This window comes from Alnus glutinosa, chromosome 9, assembly GCF_958979055.1.
Source record: "Alnus glutinosa chromosome 9, dhAlnGlut1.1, whole genome shotgun sequence".
Classification (NCBI taxonomy): domain Eukaryota; kingdom Viridiplantae; phylum Streptophyta; class Magnoliopsida; order Fagales; family Betulaceae; genus Alnus; species Alnus glutinosa.
The window spans coordinates 7,557,365-7,583,153 of NC_084894.1; the positions used below are offsets into that span (position 1 = coordinate 7,557,365).

The 25,789-nt window shown below is 38.1% G+C and overlaps 2 protein-coding genes across 2 annotated transcripts in view; one reads left to right on the plus strand and one right to left on the minus strand.

The window, feature by feature from the left end:
• LOC133878041 (DNA polymerase epsilon catalytic subunit A-like) overlaps nt 1–22,279 on the minus strand; it is a 49,058-nt gene extending 26,779 nt beyond the window's left edge. The window contains exons 1-13 of the mRNA XM_062316526.1: nt 22,005–22,279; nt 18,481–18,546; nt 18,283–18,342; nt 18,106–18,201; nt 12,064–12,224; nt 11,576–11,664; nt 11,244–11,461; nt 9,794–9,880; nt 9,427–9,561; nt 8,447–8,569; nt 3,360–3,443; nt 2,384–2,548; nt 2,090–2,266 (exon numbers count right to left, since the gene is read on the minus strand). Coding sequence (XP_062172510.1) covers nt 2,090–2,266; nt 2,384–2,548; nt 3,360–3,443; nt 8,447–8,569; nt 9,427–9,561; nt 9,794–9,880; nt 11,244–11,461; nt 11,576–11,664; nt 12,064–12,224; nt 18,106–18,201; nt 18,283–18,342; nt 18,481–18,546; nt 22,005–22,163 — 1,620 coding nt within the window. The 5' untranslated portion in view covers nt 22,164–22,279. The remainder of the gene's footprint in view (nt 1–2,089; nt 2,267–2,383; nt 2,549–3,359; nt 3,444–8,446; nt 8,570–9,426; nt 9,562–9,793; nt 9,881–11,243; nt 11,462–11,575; nt 11,665–12,063; nt 12,225–18,105; nt 18,202–18,282; nt 18,343–18,480; nt 18,547–22,004) is intronic.
• Nucleotides 22,280–22,531: 252 nt separating this feature from the next.
• Nucleotides 22,532–24,518, plus strand: LOC133876659 (large ribosomal subunit protein P2B-like). Its single transcript, XM_062314914.1, has 3 exons — nt 22,532–22,753; nt 23,892–24,115; nt 24,278–24,518. The coding sequence occupies exons 1-3, from the start codon at nt 22,666–22,668 to the stop codon at nt 24,302–24,304; spliced, it is 339 nt and encodes a 112-aa protein (XP_062170898.1). The 5' UTR covers nt 22,532–22,665; the 3' UTR covers nt 24,305–24,518.
• Nucleotides 24,519–25,789: the final 1,271 nt, after the last annotated feature.

Below are 25,789 nucleotides of genomic sequence, written 5' to 3' on the forward strand. Positions count from 1 at the left end.
AACTTGGTATCAGAGTAAAGGTCATGAGTTTGATCCCCGACTCCACAATTCACTACAATTTCAGTTAAACATTTCACATGTTGGGCCTCACTTATTGATAGAAAGTTTGAGCCCACACGTGAGAGGGACTGTTAGAATATTAATTAAATGACTAAATTCATTATTTTCTATTAACTTAAACTTTTGGGATAACTGGTGATTTAAGAAAAATATTTATAATGTCATCTTTCAATATCTCCCAACACTTATGGAAAAAAGCCATAGCGAATCCATCAGGACTTGGGGCCTTGTCACCATTCATTTTCTCACCACCTCCAACACTTCACTCTCAAAATTTCTTTCCAACCAAGCCTCTCAACCGCATCAATGACATGGAAAGAAAGGCCATCTAACTTTGGCCACCAACTAAACTGTTTGTAATACAACCTATTATAAAATTGCTCAATATGCTTTGCGCCTTTTCAATATATTTTACTTATCAAAAAAAAAATTGCTCAATATGCTCCCTTATTTTTGTAGAGTCAGACCACATAGATATGTTAACAACTAAAGAATCCACGATATTATTTCTTCTATGCGAATTTGCCACACGATAGAAAAATTAGTGTTTTTGTCCCCCTCTCTCAACCAAAGAGCCCTTGACTTTTGCCTCCAACTCACCTCTTCAAGGAATAAGCCTCTCCAACTCCCTAGACATTTTTTCCTACATCAACCTTTCATCCTCAATTAAAGATCTTCCCTCTATAATAAAATCTAGCTCACGGAGTCCATCCAAAAGAACCTTTTTTTGCTTCCCTACATTACCAAAAACCTCATCATTCCACTTCAAATTCGTCTTCAAGGCTTTCAACCTGCGCGCTAGCACATAACTAGGAGATCCCTGAGAAACTATAGGACATCCACCATGTTTTCACCTGCTCTACAAAGCCCTCTACTTCAGCCACATATTCCCAAACTTGAAATACCGACTACCTCTACCCGACACACCACAATCCAACATCAAAGGAAAATGATCCGACCTGATTCTAAGGAGTCTTCTCTAAGAGACATCAGGAAATTGTTCTTCCCATTTTGGAGAGAGAAGAAACCTATCAATTCTAGACCAAACTTGAGAATCACGATTATTAGACCACGTAAAACTCTCATCTACAAGAGGGATGTCCATGAGACCTTGATCAAAAATGATTTCTGAAAAATCCATCTTAGTTGGAGGTAGTCTGGAGTCATTTGATCTCTTACACGGATAACGAACAACAATAAAATCACCTCCAATACCATGGCACCTCCCACCAACTCATAAGGTCAACCAACTCGTCCCAAAGTAATTTCCTTTCAACATCATCATTTGGACCATACACACCCACAAAAGGCCATTCAAAACTATCACCAACACTTCTAAAAGAACACGCAACCATAAAATTCCCCACACAATCCGCAATCTTCTCCACCACCCACCTATCCCATATTAACAATATCCCTCCAGAAGCCCCTCTCGACCCCAAGTATGACCAATCCACATGTTGACAACCCCATAAACTACGCACTACATCCTTAGAAATAGACTCCAATTTAATCTCTTGTAAACAAACAATATCTGTCTTCCGTTCTCTAATAAGACCTCTAATCCTCAACCTTTTATCCCTCTCATTCAGCCCTCTCACATTCCATGATACAATCTTAAGTTTCGCTAGACATTCCATGATACAATTTTCTGTGACTCCTGTCCAAAAAACTGTATATGATACATTTACTTCAAATGAGCGGAGAGGTTTACACATTTTTTTGGACAAAAGAGTCACGCAAAATAGAATAACTCGCTAGATAGTGACCAATGAATTTTATACAGAGCAAAACAAACAAAAAAGCATGAGTGTCTGGTCAGATGCGATGCTTGTATAAACAGAGATAGTTTACCAGAGTTTATCAAGTTCTAGTAAAGACTAGCTTCAATGAAACCATAATGGCAGATGATGTAGAGGTATAGGATGAGCACTAAATCAAACCAGAAGTGTAAGTCATTTTAAAACTACTTAAACTGAATGTCTGCTCAATAACAGCAGTACATGAAACAGAAGAAAAAATGCTATACCTCATAGGCAGATGGATCAAGGTTGAAACTAGTAGGAATATCAGATCTAAAAACCCCACTTTCAAGGCATTCCACATGGCCACCTATATACGTCTCACTCTCAAGAAGGTGACTATTGTAAAACTTCTCTGGGTCAGATTGGTGTTTGTTAGGGCAGATAACATTAGCCTTGTATGCCTGTAAAGGTAGAAAAAGTACACGTGAAACTGGGAGAAACTTAATAGCTTAATGGTGGAAGAACTTACTTTACAAAGAAGTTTAAAAGCTTCAGAATGCATGTGCACAAGAACCCACCTGAACCATAAGAAGCATTTCACAAAGGGTCCCACTACCTTTACGTAAAACCTCATCTGGCGACATGGGTATAATAGTAGCAAGAGAGAAAATGAAGGGATGAACATAGGTCATATACAAGTAGTAAGTTGCAACAGCATCAGAAACAGAATAGGAGGCCATCATCTGTGACAACATTTTCAACAACAGAAAGTAAAAGTATTAGTAAAGTTCTCAAGAAGGTAATGTACAAACAAAAAAGGTAAATAAAGAAAAAGAGGCAAAAATCAAACAGAAGTTTCAACTAAACAATCTACTAACAGGTAATAACAGGCAATGGCATAACAAGGGAAAAATATTTTGACAGTGCTGACTGCCAAGAAAAAGAAGTAAGGCATATACCATTCCTAGGCACATCAAACCTGAGACAATGACATTAGCACTTGGGTTACGGGTGTCTGAGGTGTTGGGAACCAGCAACTTCCATACACAGATACAATATATATAGGTGTGGGTGTGTGTGTGTGCGCGCGCGCGCGTGTGCTGGTTCCATATATTTAATGTCTTTCTATATATGTGTGTGTAGTTAAGAAAGACAGAGCAGGCGGTGAGCTTTCTTGCATTTGCTGGCTTATAAATCACCATATAGACAGACCTGTCTGGTGCCTCAACACAAAGTGCAAGAAGGGTAGTTTATTGCTGAACTACTCTCTCCCTCATTCCCTGAATGCCATATAAGGGTTTGTAATAAAACTCAGCATATGACTAGTTCCCTACTTGCATTTCACTCAAGAAAACCTCCCAAAAAAAAAAAAAAAAAAAAAAAAAAAAAAAAAAAGGCAATTGATAAACACTTCTCCAGGACTTTGTATAGTGATCCTTTTATCCTTACATCACGTCATCATTATCATATAGCATTGTCTAATGCAATAATTATCATACACCATGCCAAATAAACTGTGCTACATCAGAAACACTATTTCCTGTCACTCCATACCTGAGGCTTTTCTTTCGCAAAGCAAACCATGTCCTCAGGATTCACCTCCAGGGGATCATAACCCAACTTTGCTTTAGTAACAGCCTGACATAAGATCAAGAAAATGCATACAAATGAGCTTTCTTATCATAGAACAATACATATTAGGAAAGGAAAGAACATTGACACTAAAAGTATTGAAACAAGGAATTGATATTCTGCCATAATGACAACAATATTTAAGGAGCATGAAGTTCATCTTTTTTTCTCTGAGAGAAATATTTTCTTTTGATAAAGTAATGTAATCTATTAATAAGCGTAGAGGGGCGCAACCCTAACACAAAAGATATATACAAGAGATAACCCCACTAATTGTGAAAAAAACAGAAATCCACAAATTCAGAAAAAATAGAAAAGAAATTTTATGCCATTGTCCATAAACAAAGTGTTTTGACTAAGATGTACTTGAGCTCTTCCACCGCCATCTCACGATCTTCAAACATCTTGCATTCCGCTCTTTACATATGCTCCACATTAAGCACAAAGGGGACATTCTCCAAACAGCTAAAACCAAACGACTTCCCAACTGACCTCGCCAACAATCTAACAATTCTATTACCTTTCTAGGCATAACCCATTCTACACCAAACAGGCGAAAAATCAAATTCCCTAATGTCTTGTGACAGCTTTGGCAATTTTACTGAGGTTACCCTGCCGTGTATCTAAACGTAAAAGCATCCATTCAAAAAATTTGTCCATCATCAATTCATGAAAACTGAAATTTAATCTTTTAACAAAGCCAACATATTGATTTAAAGTAACTCAAGCAAAGGCAAGGCAGAGCATCTGGTGGCTATTAATTATTAGGTCTGGTTCAGAAAATAAATATTTCCAAGCTGGATTCTGCAAATAGAAGTATCTATCTTTCAAAGATGGCAACACTTGTAAATTCATGCTGGTCCAACCAAAACAGGTCTGGGAGGGGAGATCTAAACTGAGACAGCCTGTGCTTGAAATGGCCACTCTTGAGAAATGAACCATGCACTAACCACTGTTCGCTAAAAATATAAATTATAAGATAACCACATGCAGTGGTCATCAATATGCAAAGGATTCACTCTTTGACTATGGCATGCATTTCTTGAGAAATGCGGAAAAGCTATAGATAATGAATAGGAATTTCGATATTGTGCATTGTAGTGAAAGCTTACAATTGGCCTTCCACTTAGCTATGGACATGATAAAAGTATGAGAAACAGGACTAAAAATGACCATACCAATTAACAGTAAAAGCATCACTTGCCACTTAAAGAATCTATATAAATGTGGTGGCATGTAGAGCATGGCTTTTCTTTTCTATTTTATAAGTAATTGAAATATCATTAAAAGCGTAAGGTGGCCCCATGTACACAGGAAGTATACAAGAAAAGCCACCTAGGTAGAAGGGGCAAAAAGAACAAGGAAATTATAAAAACTAATCATTAAAGGAGAAACATAAGCAGTTGTCCAAAGGTATAAGGTGTTTAAGAAAAGAGCTTTCAACTCCTCCAAAGATCTCTCACAATCCTCAAAACACCTATCATTCCTCTTTGGACATAGACACCACAAAAGGCACAAGGGCATCATCTTCTAAACAATGGCCCTACGAGTGCTACCAGCAGTCCACCAACAACCAAACAAGGCAACAACTCGTCTTGGCATAACCCAAAACAACCCGAAACGTTTGAAGAAAGCATTCCACATGGCACAAGCAACCTCACAATGAAGAAAAAGAAAAAGGTGATCCGCAGACTCTCCATTCTTTTTGCACCTAACACACCAATCCATCACAATGGCGTTCCGCTTAAGGAGATTGTCAAAGGTAAGGATCTTCCCTAGGGCCGCCAACCACCCAAAAAAAGCCACCCTCAACAAGACCTTAGTCCTCCAAACACTCTTCCAAGGAAACTGAATACCATCAAGACAACCCAAGACATTGTAGAAAGATTTGACGCCAAACAACCCTCTTTTGGAAGGAATCCACCATAGCCTGTCAATCACTTCACATCTCAATCTTCCTGAATACAACAACCTATCAAACGAGACAAAGGTATCCACCTCCCAATTCTGAGCCGATCTAGCAAAGCTCACATTCCACTAAATGATACCTCCTGAAAATTCCAAATGAGCCTCAACAAGGGCATCCTTTGCACAAGCAATGCCAAATAAAACTGGGAAGGCATCATTCAAGGTCATATCCCCGCAACACAAGTCATGCCAAAAACAAACCTTGGAGCCATCACCCACTTCAAATCTGATGTGACTACGGATCTTCCCCCAACATTTCCTAATATTCTTCCATAAACCCACACCATACGTCCCAACGGGCTCACTAGAACAACACCCTCCCCATGAACTTCCATATTTAGAATCCACCACTACTCTCCACCAAGCCTCCCTCTTTATCCCATAACGCCAAAGCCATTTACCCAAGAGAGCAAGATGGAACCTCAAAAGATTCCTAATCCCTAACCCTCCCTCAAAGATCGGTGTACACACCTTCTGCCAACTCACTAAGTGATATTTGAATTCGTCCCCAAGTTCGCCCCATAAGAGATCACGATGGAGCTTCTAAATACGATTTGCAACACTCGAAAGGAGAGGAAAGAGGGACATGAAGTACGTAAGAAGATTGGAAATGGTGCTCTTGATTAGGGTAAACCTACCACCCTTGGACAACTACAACCGTTTCCAACTAGCCAACCCACGTTCTATCTTCTCGATCACGTCGTCCCATATATGCTTGGCCTTAAAGGAAGCCCCCAAACGAAGACCAAGATACTTCAAAGGCAAGGATCCAACCCCACATCCCAAAATCCAAGCCAACCCGGCCACATTGTCAACACTTCCCACCGGAACCAATTCCGACTTGGCTAAGTTTGTCTTTAAACCCAACACAGCTTCAAATAATAAGAAGAAGCTACGTAAATTGCCAAGCTGATTTAGGTCAACCCCACAGAAGATCAAAGCATCGTCAGCAAACAGAAGATGAGAAATATCAACCTTTGTTCCAACAAAGAAACCAGACAACAAACCTCCACTTACCGCAACTGAAATCATCCTACCCAACGCCTCCATCACTAGAACAAACAGCAAAGGGGACAGAGAGTCCCCTTGCCTTAAGCCACAAGAGCTGCTAAAGAAGCCTGTAGAGGAGCCATTCACCAAAAAACCGAAAAACGCATCGAAGAAATACAATGAGATATCCAAGAGCACCACTTCTCACCAAACCCACATCTTCTCAACAAGTACAACAGAAAATCCCAATTAACATGATAATAAGCTTTTTCTAAGTCCATTCTACAAATAACTCTTGGCTCTCCAGATCTCAATCTGCTATCAAGGCATTCATTGGCAATAAGAATAGGATCTAAAATTTGCCTACCTCAGATGAATGCACTTTGTGACTTAGAGATGATCTTTTCCAACACCCTCTTAATCATGTTAGCTAGAACCTTAGCAATAATCTTATAAATGTTAGCCAACAAACTGATTGGGCGAAAATACTTGAGATCATCAGCCCCATGGATCTATGGAATGAGGGCGATAAAAGTAGCATTAAGGCTTCTCTCAAGCTTCCCACTAGCATGGAAATCATAAAAGACCTTCATGATGTCCTCTTTTAGCATAACCCAACAAGCTTGAAAGAACGCCATAGAGTAACTATCAAGGCCCAGTGCATTGTCACCATTCATAGCTTTCACAACCTTCCACACCTCCCTTTCCTCAAACTCTCTCCAACCAACTAGCCTCAACCTCATCAATAAAATCAAAGGGAAGACTGTGACGTCTCACATCGCCTGGGTATGAGAATGGGTATGTGCTTATATGCATATTCGCACCATTCTTGACACAACGCATTTTAAAGCTGTGATGGCAATGAACCTATCAGAACTCCGCAGTTAAGCGTGCTTTTGGGAGAGTAGTACCAAGATGAGTGATCTTCTGGAAAGTCTGGTTCGAGGAAGCCAAAAGCGAGCAATATTGTCGTTGGAGTGGGTCGTTACAAATGGTATCAGAGCCATTGCTCAGCCTGAGATGGAGAGAGCGTGCACAAATCTATGAGGATCACTAGCGGGCATTCACTGGGATGCCAAGAATGGGGTGATCCCATGAGAGTCACTAGCGGGAACGATGGGTCTCAAGAGGGGGTGATTGTGAGTCTCATATCGCCTGGGTATGGGAATGGGAATGGGTATGTGCTTATGTGTATATTAGCACCATTCTTGACACGAGTTTTAAAGCTGCAACGGTCATGAACCTATCAGAACGTTGTAGTTAAGCATGCTTCTGAGAGAGTAGTACCAGGATAGATGACCTCTTGCGAAGTCTTGTTTGGAGTAGCCAAAAGCAAACAATATTGTGTCGTTGGGTTGGGTTGTAACAAAGACCGTCCACCCTAGGCCTCCAAGTGCACTGCTTGGTGAATAACTCCCTATAAAACTAGACAATATGCTCACTGATCTCCGAACGGTTGGTAGAAATTGTGCCATTAATCAACAAGGAGTCGATGGTTTTAAAACAAGACTCTTGAGAAAACCGAAAAAGTGAGAGGGTCAAGGTATTTTTTTTTTTAAGTAATTGAGATATTATAAAAAGCGTAGAACGTCCCCATGTACACAGGAAATATATAAGAGAAGCCACTTAACTAGTAGGGGAAAAGAACAAGAGAATTAAGACAACTTATCTCATATTACTTAAAATTACAAGTAGAATTAGCAAAATTTACTAAAAAAAAATAATTTAATAATTTTCAAATAGATTTTTGAAATGAAATGATAAAGGCTGGAAACAATATGAAAAAGACCTTGAAGAGAAATAATACAGAAATATTATGAAAATTTATTGCTTCATTTATTGCTTCATTTATAGGTAAAAAGTAATAAAAAAAATGAAAAGGTTAATATCTCAAACAACTAAAAGCTCATTAACCATGAGAAACCATGATTAACCCTCAAGATATATATACTATAAGAGAATTTTTCAGGGAAAACGAAAGATAAGAGAACTTTTAACAGACATAAGTTAAAATAAGTACAAAGAAGTTGAAACCAAGTTGGGAGTGGTACCTTTAGGCCTTGGCTTCCTTGAGGGAGATAACTATCACGTTTGACCCAAGCAAAACAATCTAGATGGCAAGCAAATTTAGCACGACATTCCCCCTGATTCTTGTCACATTGAAATCCTACCTCCTACAAGCCCAAAAAAAGAAAAACAAAAGTCCATACAGAGAAGGGGAAAAAAGTAATTATTTTTCATATGTAGCATATGCTTAAACCAAGAACTCCCAATGAGAACTGAAATGAGAATATCTCCAAGATCACGAATATATCAGAACACGATTAACAGACTTACTAGAATAATAATGTCAAACACACATCAAGCCAACGATAGTATCAAGGTCCAAAGAAACATTTAAAAGAAATTGAAATGTGTAACTTTCCTCAATTATTGATAGTGTAATTTTTCATATGATGAATACAAAAGGACAAAACATGGAAGTTCCAAGTAAAGTGCATGCCATCTGAGATACCAACAGAAAGGCCAAAAAAATACATGAATGTGTAATAGGTGCCGTTGAATGCTGATAAAGCTAAAGATCAGAAAACTAAATGTTGTGTAAAGCCACAGTTGAACCTAGACATAGAAAACTCAAAGTGTGTAAAGCACCTCATTCGTAAAGCTTGAGTGAATCTAGACACAATTAATGTGACACAACATGTTACAAGCAAAAACATAGACTCAGGAATTTGGAGTCCAGTTGAAGCCTGTAGTGGTGTAATTTCTTAAGTCTTTTGCCAGAAGCCGCAAGCATTAGCAAATGGTAGATCAATGATTAACTATAATAATAGTATTTACAACCATTGATCAAGTTAATTAGCTACGAATAAACGAATTTTATAGAGTACCGTAGAGAAAGGAAAACTTATGCATGTAGCTAATGATATTTACATCTTTTCCTTCTCAGTGTCTAAAAGCTAGAATTCTATTATGAGAATGTCGTAATTCAACCAACAGAAATAATAATAAATAAATAAAAAAAACGTACTTCACTCATTTTTAACCCATGATAGGCTGCTCTGCTTTCCAAGAATGGCCAGTCAAAAAAATCACCATTGTATGTGACATAAATACCAGGCTTCACCTCTCGCATATGGGCAAACCAATGTCTAAGAAGCTCTACCTGCAAGAATGACCAGATAACTTACCAAAAATTATCTTTGTAAATATGCACGTGTATATGGACAAAGCATGCACACAGACATGCACACACAAAAACACTCGTGCAACCATATATAGGCATGCCTACATACATAAATATATGCAAAGATACACAGATACATACATTTATAGATACACATACGTGTGTATACAAATACAAGTAGGTGTGGTTGGGTGTGCATGCATATCATTACCTCATTTTGCACATTTGTCACTTTAAAAAACCCTTCAAATTCTGGTTTTGGAGTGTACTCCAAGTCCTCTATATCATCTCCAACACACTGAAGATAAACACAAAAATGGTGAATATTCATTAACAATCGCCGATGAAGAAATTGAGCTTATCAACAATTACAATGACATCACAACTAGAGGATCAATGGATAGCAGGCAATCGAAATAATGAGACTTACCAAGATGCAAAAAAAATGAATAATAATTAAGCCTAATCAATTATCGCACAAATAATAAAAAGGAGTAATTCATTCCCAAAAAGAACTTGCAACAACCACATACTGGCCATAATTTTATCTGTTATCGATTTGGCTATGCAAATACAAAGGTTCCATAGTATTAGAAATATCTAAAATATTTAATGTCATAACTAAGATAGTAAATCTTAGATGCTCTCAGGAGACAATCTACGATACTTGATAACAAACTGAAATGTTACTTTTTTTTTTTTTATAAAGGAACACTTTTACAAAAAGCATAAGGCGCCCCTGGCTACACCGGCAGTATACAAAGAAAAGCACATAACTAGAGCGAGAAAAGAAAAACCCGCAAAGCAACAAAAACCCACAAAATACCAAAAACCCTCAATCTCGAGACCCACACGTAGGGCTCAACACAAACAAACGTGAGCCTTGCCTCTCCCCCGCCTTGAGGACGCGCCTTCATAGTTAATGGAGCATTCTAAGTTCAAAAGCTCCATTCTACCTCTGGAACAAGCACCCTTAACCTCCCAAGAATGGTCCTCTTCAATGGCTGTCAGGAGAGCCACAGCCTGATCCTCATACCCTTCACACGAAAGCCCCACCACCGAACCAATATTCTTAAGGGTGCTTAATTTTTCAAAAGACACAAAAGAGCTCTGGCTATCATTGACTAGAAACGGCCATACAAGAGCTTTACAGAGAATGCTTTGTATAACATCACCTGACCAAAAATCAGTAGTAAAACCAGAAAATAACTTTCTAAGAATTGAAGTCTATGTATTTATAATAACTCTTCTAGGCACGGGGTTCGATTCCCCGCACCTCCATGTATCCTTTCATTTTACCTATCAAAAAAATTTATAATAACTCTTCTGAATGCATCACCCACCCACCCCCAACAGATCTTAAACATGCATTTCTGAGAGACTTTAACTTTTACCAATATTTTCCAGAATTCAGAATCAAAACCCAGATTATATTCATTTAATACATTTTAAGCTGATAATTCACAGTTATCTGAGAACAAAGAGCAAGATTAAGTTGAAGCATATAAACCAAAAAATCCATCAAATGCAACTAACTAGTTAAAAAGTTGTGCAACTCTTATGTCTGAACATATGCCACAGACGAGGAATCACAAAATCTTGTTCTAGAACAAGTGAAGAAATTACTGAAGAAGCATTAAGCTTAAGCCTGTCATGTGTACCTCTCTGTTAATAATCAAGTACCCTTGTCCATCAACCATGTATGAGATCATCATTATTAAATCATATTCAGCATCAGGAAATTTCAAAGGAAGCTTTGTGGTCTCAATATCAAATGCACAAACATGCACTTCAGCTCGTTGCAAAAGATCTGTCCTCTTCTCAAGCATAAGACCAGTGCTGGATACACTAACGTCATACCACTGCCCACTTCGTACATCTGAGTCACATGAAATTCTAATTATCTCAAAAAGAGAAGGAAAATAAAACATAGTTTCTTAATTAATATCAAGCTTTAGTGAATTCAAAACAAATAGAAAGAAACAAGAATCACCATTGTCAATGGCAAAGCGAACATGGTAGGGAACATCATACTCGCGGAGATCAACAATACAATCTAGAAAATCTTGAGGTCTTTGCTCTCTGCAAATCAAGCACCAAAATAGTTTTAGATTAGGAAAGAGATAATACTTTCTTTCTTTCTTTTGATAAGTAATTGCAATTTATAAAAATAAGCGCAGAGGGCGCAATCCTTATACACGGAAAGTATACAAGAGAACCCCTAAAAGGGACAAACAAAGAATAATTCTAAAAAGACTACATAAGTAAAAAGATTCAAGCTATGATGGGACGCTATCCAAATATATAACGTATAACGTAAAGAGATAATACTTGTGATGAGAGGCAAAAGGTCAGCTATAAACTAGAACTGCAGAAAGAAAAACAGTAACCTTTTCCACTAAAAGAGAAACTAATAAGATTGCATGGTATAATGGCCGGTCCAATGCAAATGGAACCTGAATCTAGAGAATAAAGCCTTACCTTTTTCCTGTTATTATGGACTCATATGCTTCTGCAGCATCAAATTTTGCCTGGTTTCTTTCAACAACATGCAATAGATCGCTCTTCACATTCATTAATTGTTGAACAGTTTCAAAAGATAGCTTTAAATAAGATTTGCGCAAGCCAGACAAATGGTTTTTCTGTACAGGAGCATACAAAGATATCAGAATGCATTTTGTAGGAGAAATATATACAAAAAAATTCCACAAGAACAAATAATGACATCAATATGCTAGGGATATAATTTTTTAATCACCAATCATAACAAGCCACCATGTTAAACAAAGCAGGTCAAAGATATAGAGTATAAAAATATCTCGAACAATATATTTAAGCATGGTAAAATCTAAATACTTCAGAATATATGATTAGCAAGGAATAGTAGAATAGACAACCAAAGACCCTATGGTGAGAATCCCATACAAAGAAAGATACCAAAATAGAACCTATGCCCTATGCAATTGCCTCAGTTGCACAGCATAAATTTATGAATAGGACAAAGGTGAAGGCAGGAACATCCACATTGTGGTTTCTTGACTCCAAAAGTGGCTGGATTAATGTAAATTGCACAGTTTTGCAGTCTAACTAAAACAAAGGGTAGCAATGCACCAGGGTATGACAACCGGCTTATTGGCCTTGTTTGATAGAATACAAAACAATACAATACTGTTCATGCGTTTTTTTTTTTCATTTTTTTATATTTTTCACCACCAATCAACATCAAAACATTCCCACCATTTCACTTTTTATATCACATCAATAATTTTTTATTCACTACAATCCAAAACTTTTTCACTTTTCTATACATTTTTTTAAATTTTTATATCTCATCATCACTTTTTACTAATTCCAAAATTAACAACCCACTATTCTGTTATGTTCTGTTCTGTACAAGTCTTTGCCAAACAAGCCCATTATGTCAGAACACTACTAGATCCACTTTAAGCTAATGTAAAGGGACATTTAGCATGGTAAGAGACCCTTTAGGAAGACATCTCTCTTTTTTTTTTTTGAAACGTAATTTCAACCTATTCTACAATAAGAAGAACCTGACTACCAGTCATCATGTGACAGTACTCCACTCAACATTTAAAGCATCTCAATAGCATTGCCAAGAAAGCCACAGTGAAAGTCTTCATAAAGTAGGATAACACAAAAGGTGATCAAAGTAGTTTGGTGGGAGCTAGGAGTTTTTCTTCATAAAGTAGGATAACATACGAGGTGATCAACTTTCCTAGTCAAAGTTTCGATTTTTCGCCAACACTCAAGCTTTTCCAAATTAACTTGATGCATATTCATTTTTTTTTTTATAAGTAAAAATTCATTAAAAAGCGCAGAAGAGAATTCTGCCCTTGTTCACTATATTCAGGTAATTTTACATGATTCTAAAAGATGGTATGGTCCGGTTAAATGCTGGAACAGTCTGACCTTCTGGGCATCTTGGTTGTTACATTAAAAATTTCTGTAGCCATGTTTAAGGTCTAAAATTACATAGAGCTGTTAAGGAATATTTCAGTAGTAAATACTAGGGATTCAACGATGCATCCCAAATTTCTGTGATGCATATTCATTGAAGAACAAGAATCATGAGAATTGCAAGATAGCAACAAATTTGTAATTTTTCTTGTGCCATTTGTAGGCATCTGATCAAAATAGTTACTCTGTGCCTTTTAACAACCATCACCATATTATCTTAATTTTCATTGTAAACCCGATTTTTTTTTTATAAGTAATTGTAAACATGATATTGCCACATAGACATTCAATAGTTTTCAAGTTTTCACACTGCATATGCGATGTTAACGTTGCATATAATTTATGCTAATAAAAAGCTTATCATCAAGGGTGCTTAGCTGGTGGGATTCTGTTTTCTCTGGCGAGTATGCGTTTCCGTTCTGGGTTGGTTTTCTGAGCTTGGGTGTGCCTCGTAATGGAGAGGAGATTCCTTGTGGAGTCAAAATCCTTTGTCCTTTCGGTCTTGGAGGGGGCGTCGGTGGTGCGGGTGGAGGAGAAGCGTCAGGGCTTCCATGGAGCGGTCGTTCTAAGCTCCCATTGTTCTGCATGGCTTGCTTCGACGATGGAAACACTTTTGGGCTTTCCTGGAGAACAAGAGTTTATCAAGTCTTACAGGGAAGGTCCGAAGTTGTTGATTGCTCGGAGAGGTGGCAACAAAGACGGCCAGTTCTTAGAGGCGGCGGTGTTTGGGTTGGGCGGTCGGAGAGGGTTCGTTCTGATCCCGGAGGGTCGCGGAGGTTGGGGCTGGCGCAAGTTTTCCGGGGAGTTGAGTAAGATTTCTGCCTTTCTCTCTGCTGCGGTGGGTTGTGGGAGTTGGTCCTCGGTTGCGACGGACAGTCTGGGTGGGAAGAAGGTAGGGGAAACGCTGGGCTTTTCTGTCGATAGGTCGGGGCCTTCATATGCGACAGTGGTGAGTTCGGCTCCGGTGCCGGCAGCAAAGGTGACACTCTCCCTGTGAAGGTGATCCCTCCGGATGGTCCGTTGGATTTGGACAAACCTCTTTGTCCGATGGGTAAGCAGCTTCGTCATCCTAGTTTCTCTGCACGAGGTGGGGCATTTCCAGATAGGGGGTTTTTTTTGAATTTGAACTTGCACACGTGGAGAAACTTGCTCGTTAGTTTATATTTGGCTTTGGGCCGAGTTTTTGGGAGAAGGTTGGGGCGGTCCTCTGGGTCTAGGAAGGGCCTTTTTCGTAAAGGCCTTCGTTTGGGTCAGTTCACTCCGAGACCAAGACCTAAACCTAAAGTTTTGCAGCAGCCGAAAGGTCTGTTGGGTGCGACTTCAACGGCCGTTTGTGGGAGTTTTCTTCAGCCAAAGATATCGACGGCGGCAGAATATGGGGTGGGTCAAGAGGTGTCAAGCTCTGGATGTGGGTCGTTTTCGGCGGTCGTTCCCGTCATGTCTCCCTCCCCTTTCGTTTTCCCCCCTTCGCCGGCTCTGGATTTGCTACCTCCGGCGTCCATGGACGTCGCACCGATTCCGGTTAGGTCTAAAATGAATTTTGTTCACGCCTCTCTACCATACTCTTCAGTCGGGGCAAGTACTGGGATGGCCGATTTTCCTTCTCCATCAGGCGCGGTTGTGTTGGGAGAGAAGATCCGTTCTCTTCCTGTTTTGCAACCTTCTAAGCCCTTCCAGAGATACTACAGAAAGGCTAGAGAACTCAGGGTAGGCCATTCTGTGAAATGGAACGAGGTGTTGCTAGCTGACTCACTGGAAGCTTCGAAGACGTCTGTATGGAAGGGTTCAGTTACAGAGCCTCCAGTGAAGAAGTCTGTGGGTTCAGAGAAGAAAAGCTTCCTTCGGAAGGGGTTCCTCAACCCTCCGCCTCGGGTGGTCAAGGATGTTGGAGTGGGAAGTCTTCCCTCCCCCCCAAGTTGTCCTCCACCCGTAGAGGGCAATGGATTTTCTCTTTCTCGGAATTGGCCTGTTGGCTTTGATCTAAATGGGGAGCTTGTTGTTTGGGAGAAGGACGATGATTTTTGGGAGGGGTTGCCATTGGACTGGGAGATGGATGGTGTTCAAGATGAGGAGTCTTTGGCTATTTTGGATGCCTTGGAAGAAGATATCCATTGGGACAAAATGATTGCTCGCCAAAAGACAAAAGGCAAGAGGGAGCTCCTGAATTTGAAGAGCTCTATCAATTATGGCGATGCTAACACTTCCTCCAAGCGTGGGAAAGGAAAAGCTCTCATGATGTAGGGATTCTTAGTTTGGGGGCTTTCGAGGTAGGTTTGGGTGCTTGGTAGGGGTTGTTTTTGTATTTGGGGAGCTTCTTTTGTTTGTTGGGTGTTTGTTGGGTGTTTGGGTTGCTTCTTTTGATTCATGGGTGTTTGTTGGGGGCTTACCTTTGGGTTTTTGGGGCTTTTCTTTGTTTTTGGGTTTTCCTTTGTTTTTGTGGGCTAGCTGAGTTGTTCCTTTGTATACTTCCTATGTACTTAGGGCGCTTTACGCTTTTTTAATAAAATCTTCTTACTTATCAAAAAAAAATATAATTTATGCTAATACATAACCAGGCATATTTCATTATTGCAAGACTTTCTCTAACAATGGTCAATCCAATAAGAACAAGACCAATTTTCTCCTCCCTTAGTCTCAAACACAGCCAATATCCTTCCCGTTGGTGCCCTCCCCAATTTCCCCATATTGTTAGCTATTTGCATTTACCTGGCAGACTAACAAAGATATACCCATTTCCTCAAGTTACTCCCAATTCAAAAGGTATAATTTTAATTGAAGCTCTATTTTTTGGCGCCATGACTACACATGCTCCTTATATACACTTTTGTTCCACAACATATGTACCTCTGATAAACTAAAGGAAACCAAATAATAAACTTTTCCTCTTGGAGAATTCAAGTAAAAAGGTTTGATGGCTATGGAAACTATATCGAGAAAACCATATACCATTACAAATTTAACACTCCCCCCCCCCCCCCACCCCACCGCAAAAAAAACTTTTAATTGGGACAATGTCCCTTTCAAACTACTAAAAAATTGTCAATGTCCCCCTTAAGGCTAGCAAAAAGAGAGAAAAACATTTTTTTTTTAAAAAAAAAAAAAACCTAATTTTTTTAAATACGACAAAAATACCCTTATAAATTCGAAGGAAAAAAAAAATAAAAAACGAAAAAACAGGGGGTGAACCACGAACTACAAGTCAATTAAAATGAACTTAACCATTTCATTGAGGGTACAAAAAAATTCCTTTGATTCAAAAGATTCTTCCTATGAACAAAAAAACCAAGCGATGTCACAATTCGCATGGCCTCCACAGATACAAATAACAATTTTAAAATAACAGGAATGCTACATCCATATCCTCCATGTATAATAAACCCACTATTTTCCAATACTACATCCAGTGGTACAAGCCTACAGCCGCTTCACCCACATACAAAGCCAAAAAAAAATTATTTTTTATTTTTTATTAAAAAAAAAAAAAAAAAACTATTCCTGCAGCTTTTATGGAGATCTTTATGACCCCAACATCAGTAAAAGAAAGAGAAGGCATACAAGCTGCTGACATCTTTACCATTGCTTTGAAGGCTTATTCTTCTCGTTGATAGATCCTCGTGGACGGTGGGATTTTGGTTAAGGAGAGAAAATATTATAGATCTTCATGGGTAACAGTAGAGCAAGCAAAAGATAAGCAAGGCCATGGCGTTGGTTCGGCCACCCCTCGGTTTTTGCGCTTCTTTTTTTTAATTTTCGGTTTTTTAGAATTTTTATTTTTATTTTATTAAGGGCATTTTTGTCATTGAGAGGACATTGACAATTTTTTGATAGTTTGGGACAGACATGGTCCCAATTGAAAGTTTAGGGGGGGATATTGTCAATTGGGTGGTAGTTTGAGGAGGGGGAGGGGGGGGGGGTATGTGGACTTTTCCAAAAAGAACTAAAACATCATAGTATTTGTTGAGGACAGCTTAAACACAACATAAAATTACATATTAAAATTCATGAATTTTCTAAGCAATACTTCTTTAGAAAATTTTATGCAATCCATGCCATGACATCAATCAAGCATTGTGTTCAATTTCATGGAGTAGGTTGACAGGTAATCAAAAGAATTAGGGAATATTGCATGTTTTTGGTCCCATTCTGATGTCTAATCCACCATCCTTCCCTAACGTCAAACTTTTGTAGGTGTATTTTCCTCCCCAAGCAACTAATTCTGAAAGGCTGAGCATAACATATGTAATTCCAAAACTAATTTAATTCATTTACTTGCATGATGGTTATGTTTAAGAATGAAACTAGCTCTAGCTTTGTCCAAAGACAACTTGAGCACCTAATGGAATCACTGGATCACTCTCACCCCCAAATTCAAACAACTTGACTTCTTTGGCAGATGTCCAAAGTTGTTGGATAAGCATTTAAAAATGGGTAGAAACTAGATAAGTTATACAGTAAGAATAGAAACAATACAGTAGAACTGTAGGAGTGCTCTAGATTTTTAAGAAAACGAGAAATTATTAGGCTTATTGATGCATAATTGCTTACGAGGTCAAGGTCTTCTTTCTCCATGATTTCAATATCAGCAATTTGCCTTTCATAGCGTCGTCTCAAATATGCTTCAACCTCTACTTCCATTTTTCCCTATAATGTTACAATCATCAATGCAAACGCCATCATAGCAACTATTGACTGATATTAAATCTTCAACTATAACACGCATACCTTTGTGGCTGCATAGAAATAAGGTCGAAATTTGTATTTTGACTTGAAAGCAGAACCATCCTAGAATCAAAATAAAAACAGTTATATAATCAACCAAGTCAATTAAATATCAATGCAAGAAAACACGTATCAACTAAGTGCAGTAAGCAACCACAATCCCCTCCCAAAAAGATATATATCTTCATTTGAAAATTTTACCTGTGAAACAAAATAAAGATCAACACAGCTATAGACTTGCCGGGTGTCTGGATCCTCCCAAGATGACTGCAAAAATACAAAAAGGCATCTATAATTGTCTCACTAAGAAAACTTAGGCATATGAAACAAAATTGAACTATGTGAATCTCACATTGCAAGAGATTATTATGCGATCACGTGAGCTAACAACTGAATATGAAGCGGAAATCAATGAAGAAACTCAGAGAACTCAGAGAGAGTTTGAGAAAATTAATCTTGGAATGAAAAAAATGATTCGTGTATATTCACTTTCTCTTTGAAACAAGTGTATATTCTGGTGGGTTTTATAGTGAGTAGGATTTCGCTATTTGTTGTTTCTGGTTCCAGTTTTTGGTTGCTGCTTGTTGCAGCTTGTATGTAGTTAGTTGTTGAGGTTTAGCTGCAGTTTGCAGTAGCTTCTTGTTGCAGATTGTAAGTGTTTTGTTGTTTTGATTTTGCTGCTGTTATCAGTAGTTGAGTCAGTGTTTCCTTTTGGAAGAGTTCCAGTTTTTACTGGAGAGTTGTACTGTTTTGGTGTTGGTTATAAAGTTTTAATTCATCCAAAAAAAAAAAAGTATATATAGTATCTACACTGTTACACTGATTTTAAAAAATGCTTACAAGCACTGATAACAAACTTAACTAAGCTAACTGATTTACACGGAAATGACGCTAACTAAATAACAATCTTTCAATAAGGAAAACAACCAAATTAATCCACATGTTGTAGAAGCCATTGATCTGTACTCTGCTTTGACAGATGAACAAGAAACCATGTGCTGCTTTTTAGACTTCCAAGAAATTAATGAATCGCCAAGGAAGATGCAAAAACCAGTAACAAATCAGGGCATCCAGCCCAGTCACTATCACATAATACTTTTACTTTAAGATCAGATTTTGAAGAGAAGAAAAGACCTTGACCAGGACCATTTTTAAGATAGCGAAGGACACAATGAGCTGCATCCAAATGTGGTTGACATGGGCAAGCCATAAACTGACCAAGAATCTGAACAGAATAAGCAATGTCTGGTCTAGTGATTGTTTTTTTTTTATAAGTAAATTTAGTTTTATTGAAAACGTAAGGCGTCCCTATGTACACTGGAAGTATACAACAGGAAACACCTAACAAGAATAGGAAAAAGAAACAAGAAAATCAGCAAAGCTGGCGGAATGAGGGTACAAAAAAGCCATCGACTAGAGATACAGTGTATGGAGAAACAACTCTAACACCTCCTCTAGGAAGCTCTCTAGGTTCTCAAAACACCTAAGGTTTCTTTCTCTCCAAATACACCAAAAAATGCAGATAGGCACCATCTTCCATGTTGTAGTGCTCCTTGATGTCAAGTCTAGTGATTGTTAAATAGATCAATCTGCCAATAAGTCTTCTATACTGAGTAGCATCATCAAGCAAAACACCTTCATCCTTGCATAGCTTCAAATTGGACTCCATTGGAAACAGGACAGGTTTAGCAGCAAGTAGCCCACTATCCTCAAGAATCTCAAGTGTAAATTTCTGTTGACAAATAGAAAAACCAGCAGCTGTGCGAGCAATCTCAAGACCCAAAAAATACTTTGTTGTCCCTAAGTCCTTAAGACGAAATTGAGAGTTCAAATAAGCAGAAAGATGAGCAATGGCATTAGCATCATTACCAGAAATGATAATATCATCTATGTAAACTAGTAATGCAATATATAAGAACTCCCTTGGAGACGAGTGAAAAGAGAATAATCTGACTTGGACTGTTCAAAACCGTGATCCAAAAGGGTATTGGAGAATTTTGAGAATCGTTGATGTGATGCCTATTTTAAGCCATAAAGGGACTTAACTAACTTGCATACTATCTTCTCCCCTCTAGTGTCAAAACCAGGTGGAACAGACATGTACACCTCTTCATCTAAGGAACCATGTAGAAATGCATTATTGACGTCTAGTTGTTGTAGGTGACAGCCTTTAGCAACAGCAATTGAAAGAAAAAGCCAAATAGTGGTCAATTTGGCCACTGGAGAAAATGTCTCATGGTAATCTAAACCTTCACACTGTGTAAAGCCCTTTGCTACGAGACAAGCTTTATATCTTTCAATATGTCCATCAGATTTGTATTTAACTTTGTAAACCCACTTACAACCTATGGCTTTCTTGTTATGCGGTAAATCAACAAGAATCCAAGTTTGGTTTTGTTCAAGAGCCTCAATCTCAGTCTGCATAACTGCTCTTCAATGAGGGTATTTGACAGCTTGGTGGTAAAATTGTGGTTCAAAATTTGTAGACACAAATAAACTGAAATGTTCATGAGAATTGGAGAGCTTATCATAAGTAAGTACAGAGGAAAGAGGATACTGATTACCTGAAGATATAGTAGTACTGGCCAAATGGATTGATGGATGGGAATGAGAAGAAATAGCAATGTTACAATGAAAATCTTGCAAGTAACCAGGTGGACGTTTTACTCTTGATGACTTTCGAACAGGAAGAGAAGGAGCAATAGATGCAGAGTTAGGTATTGAACCATTAGGAGAATTTGAATTGTCTGTTTCTATATCAGGAGGTGAATCAACAGGAAAGGAATTTGAAAAAAATTCAGAATCCGAAGATGGGTTAGGAAGAACAAAACAACCATCAGAAGTAGGATGTAATAAATTGAAAGCATATGGAAATATACTTTCGTGGAAAATTACATCTCCAGAAATGAAAAGAGATTTAGTATGTAAATCAAAAATAATATATCCTTTAACACCCAAAGGATATCCTAAGAATAAACAGGATTTAGCTCAAGGATCAAATTTTGTCCGAGAATGAGTGAGTGTTGATGCATAACAAAGAGTACCAAACACACGTAAATGAGAGTATGTTGGGGGTTTTGTAAATAAAATTTCAAAAGGAGATTTGTTTGACATATGAGGTGTAGGAATTCTATTGATTAAATGGGTGGCAATAAGAACACATTCTCCCCAAAACAAAAGTGGAAGATGTGCCTGAAAACGTAGAGAACGAGCTACAATTAACAAATGCTGGTGCTTACGTTCCATAATGGCATTCTACGGAGGTGTCTCAACACAGCTACATTGGTGAATTGTTCCTTTAGATTCATAAAATTCATCCATTGAAAACTCAACACCATTGTCAGTTCGTAAAAATTTGATTTTACATTGAAATTGAGTTTCAACATAAGAAAAAAAAACTTCGAAGAAGATTACGTGCTTGAGACTTGGTTTGCATCCAAAAAGCCCAAGTGAAACGACTATGTATCAACAATAGTGAGAAAATATTTGGAACCATTAGTTGACTTTAATATAAAGGTCGCTGCAGGTGCTAGAGGAGGTAACTGTATAAAATTGTAAAATTCAAAAAACATTCCAAAAAAATCAAATTTTCCATTTCAGCTCTTTTCCTGTCCGCTTCCCATGAACAAACCGACCAGAAAGATGAAAACAGCTAAGGATATGAACCGAATTAAAACAGATATACATAATTATGCAAAAAAGAAAAACTTGTAAACTTGACTTACGGGCGCGAAGCTGAGCAACCATCCGAGCCGTTTGTCGCCTTCGGTGAAAAGATCGAAACCTAACTTCGACTCTAGCTCCTCCTCGGCGTTGCGTATTAGCTTCTGCTTCTTCGAGCTCCGCAGGTCTCGGCGGTCGCGCCATCGACCTTCGCCATTCATTGCTCGCTAAGTCACCGAAGATCTCCCCGAGGGCAAAGAGAGAGAGAGAGAGAGAGAGGGAGGGTTTCGAAGCCCTTCTGAAGTTGTGATCTGGAAGGCAGAGGCCAAGGGACTGAGGAGGGCTAACAGCATTTTCCCGCGCTTGTTTTAGGCCATGATTGGGCTCTAATGACACAAATGTCCCTCTCTTCATTGGGAAATTCCGGTCTCACTTGATTTAGGGTAAAAATAAAAAATAAAAAAATAAATAACAATAATAATAAAAATAAAATAAAATAAAATGATTTATATCCTCCTTGAAAAGCTAAAGGAGGACCAATATTGTAAAGTAAAAATTTGAACGGACACGATCCTATCAAACCCACCCACATCACAACCAGCTCAAAACCCTAGTTATATATAGTCCTCACCCCCTGCCAACCCTCCCCCCTCCTTTCATACAAGCCGTAGGCGCAGGTGTAATACCGATTGACTGGGATATCTCTCGTGTGATTGACCAGAAATGAAGGTTGTCGCTGCGTACTTGTTGGCCGTGTTGGGAGGCAACACCTGCCCTTCCGCCGAAGATTTGAAGGAGATCCTCGGATCAGGTACCCATTTTACGAGGGATTTTTCGGTTATGTAGATTATGAAAAAATTGGGTTGTTGTTGTTTGATTTCTGTTGAATTGAGGACTGTTATTGTTTTGCTTACAAACCTTTTGGTTCTTATAGTTGTATAGACGTAATTCTGTACCTTCATTTTTACTTATCAAAAAAATAGACGTAATTCTGATAAAAATGGCACAAGAGGTTCATATATGTACTTCTATGTATTTCGATTATGTGATGGTTGTTTGAGTTAATGTTTCTGGTTACACTGAGTTTGTCTAATGCATATTACGGGGTTTGGGTGTATGGTCAGTACTATTACGTGTTCTTATGCTCCGAGTCTGTTGCAAGTCTGTGGCCGTTCTGTTGGGGTTCATGTAGTTCAATTGTATAGCATGGGCTCCCTGGCTGAAAAATCCAAAAAGGAAAGTCACACTGTTGATGTTGACTCGGCTAGGTTTTTAGAGGGAGTCGAGTTCAATCCTCATGTTTGGTTGACGAGCCTAGCCAAAACATATTCAGCCTGGTTTTCTGAGGCTGGCTTGTTGCTAGATCTGCAACAAGAAAACCAATGAAAACGAACCGGGCCTACCTCTCAAGTTTCTAATTATTAGTGAGTTTTCTTGGAAGATTTCTTTATTTGGGGGTTTCTTGCTCATGTCATAGGAATAAATCTTTGGTAATAACATTTTTGGAAAAGTACAGTAGAAGCCCCTGAGGTTTAATCGCTCCCTTCACACTCCTGACATTGAGGTTTTTAACGGAAATTATGACACGTAAGCATAAGACTACATCACACGCAATAAAATGGCTCTATGTGTAGCACCCTCGGCCCATGAGGGTTGGATGTGTTAACTTATTAGACTCTGGCTGTTATGTATTTTTTTTTTTTATCAGAGTTCGAGATAATCTTATATGCATTTGATTGCTATTACATTGATTGTGCTTGTAAGCAAATTTTAGTGTATGCTATCTGTTTTATCCTGTATATTGAAAGATTAAAAAAAAAAACCCTACTAGCACAATAAGGGTTACGTGAATAAAAGCTACATGATTTTGGACTGATACTTACTGGAAATACTATTTGGATGATAATAATCTTAAAGTCATGCTAAAAGAAATGGATTTATTGTTGCAGTTGGAGCTGAAGCTGATGACGAAAGAATTGAGTTGCTCTTGTCTGAAGTCAAGGGAAAAGATATCACAGAGTTGATTGCAGCTGGGAGGGAGAAGTTGGCATCAGTACCTGCTGGTGGTGGCGCTGTTGCTGTTGGTGCACCTTCTGCCGGTGCTGGTGCACCTGCAGCTGCTGCAGAGCCGAAGAAAGAGGAGAAAGTGGAAGAGAAAGAGGAGTCGGATGATGTAATGTTTTGCTTATAAAAACCTATATTGATTCTTTTTCTCTTGCTAGTGTCAAATCACATTGTTATGTCCTTGCTATTCTCCCTTTTCTTTCTTTTTAGTTTTTGTAATTTAGTCACAGGTTTGTTTATGTTGCTAACTTACGAATTTGTTTTGTTGCAGGATATGGGTTTCAGCCTCTTTGACTAAGAGATGTTGCCTGCTCGTTTGTTTGTATAGGCTCTCTTATTTTCAGCTAGTACTTTTAGTAAGATGTTACAAGATTTTGAGTCTGTAGTTGAATGTGGTTTTAGATGTTGATGGGTTATGAATCTTTTGTTTGGATAAGAGAGATGTCAGACATTTTAGTTATAATTCTTGAAGTTTTGATTTCTATCAGACATTTTCAATTATGATTGGTAAATTTTGGATCAGTTATTTATAGTTATATTGATTTCAATATCTTACCACGGCTATAACATCCATAGAAGTTATTACAGGCATACATTCTGCCCCTGCACTTGTGAAAAATTTTAATTGAGAGTTTTTACTCATCTCATTGAGTCAGTTGTCGCATGTGTATGGTTTCAATCTCTAATATGCTAACTTTTAATTAGAAGTGCTCTGTGCATATGTATGCTAGTTTGTTGGTTGTAGAGAAATCAGAACTCGAGTTCATGTGACTTTAGGTGTGGATTTTTGAGTTAATGACTATGGATATAAAAGTTCTCCCATGCTTTCCGATTAGGGATGTCTCTGCATAGTCTGCAACAAAACATGGAAAGAGGTTTTTGTCAACATGTTTTTGTTAGGAGTGGGCTGCATGGTTTTTTACTTTATATTTGGGTGTGTATTTTATCATTACAAATATCATATCTGCTCATCAAGGCCCATTCCTTATTTCCTAAACTAATTTCGACTTATTCTCGATTATGCTAAATTTATTATGCTGGTTGAAGTTTGTGTTGGTGTACGATGAGTGAGTCCAGGCGTTTTGACGCCTAACATGAATTCAGCGAGGGATTTTTTGTAGGCTTAGGTACCGTAAAAAAGCCTACAAGAGATCGATTTTAAGTAGTTTTTTTAACGGTTTAGATGTAAGTTTTAGTTTTTCATGGGGGGAGAGAGAGAGAGAGAAAGAAAACAAAGTATGGACTGTTGAAGAAACTACCTGAGATCTCATGTAATCTTTCTTTACATTACTTGAGCCAAATCTTGGAGTCATAATAATGCCTTTCAAATAAGATTTGCGCTCCTTTGTGTGTTCATTTGAGGTTGACATGTTCGATGTCTTTTCTTTTTGTCTCGGCAGTAATTTTATAGGTTTCTTTTGTCACTTGAAAAATATGTGACTTTTACGATCACTATTAAATTAAAATTTAATAATGATTTATCGTAAATCAACGTATAATTTTAAAAACAATATCATTTTTGAAGTGACACAAAAAGGATTCTAACATTACCCGGTCTTTTTTGTAATCTAAGTAATCATCATCTTTAGTAGGACGGTTGTAAGTTCTACTCATCACATTTGAAGGATTTCATTTGAATGCACAAAGATGCTCTCTATGCGTCTCTAGAGTACTTATGCCTATAATTTGAAAGCCTTCCCAGTTAGTAGAACTGGACAACCAATGATTTACAAATATTTGGAATTCCTGCATCAATTAATAATAAGGGATCTTGATTAGTCAA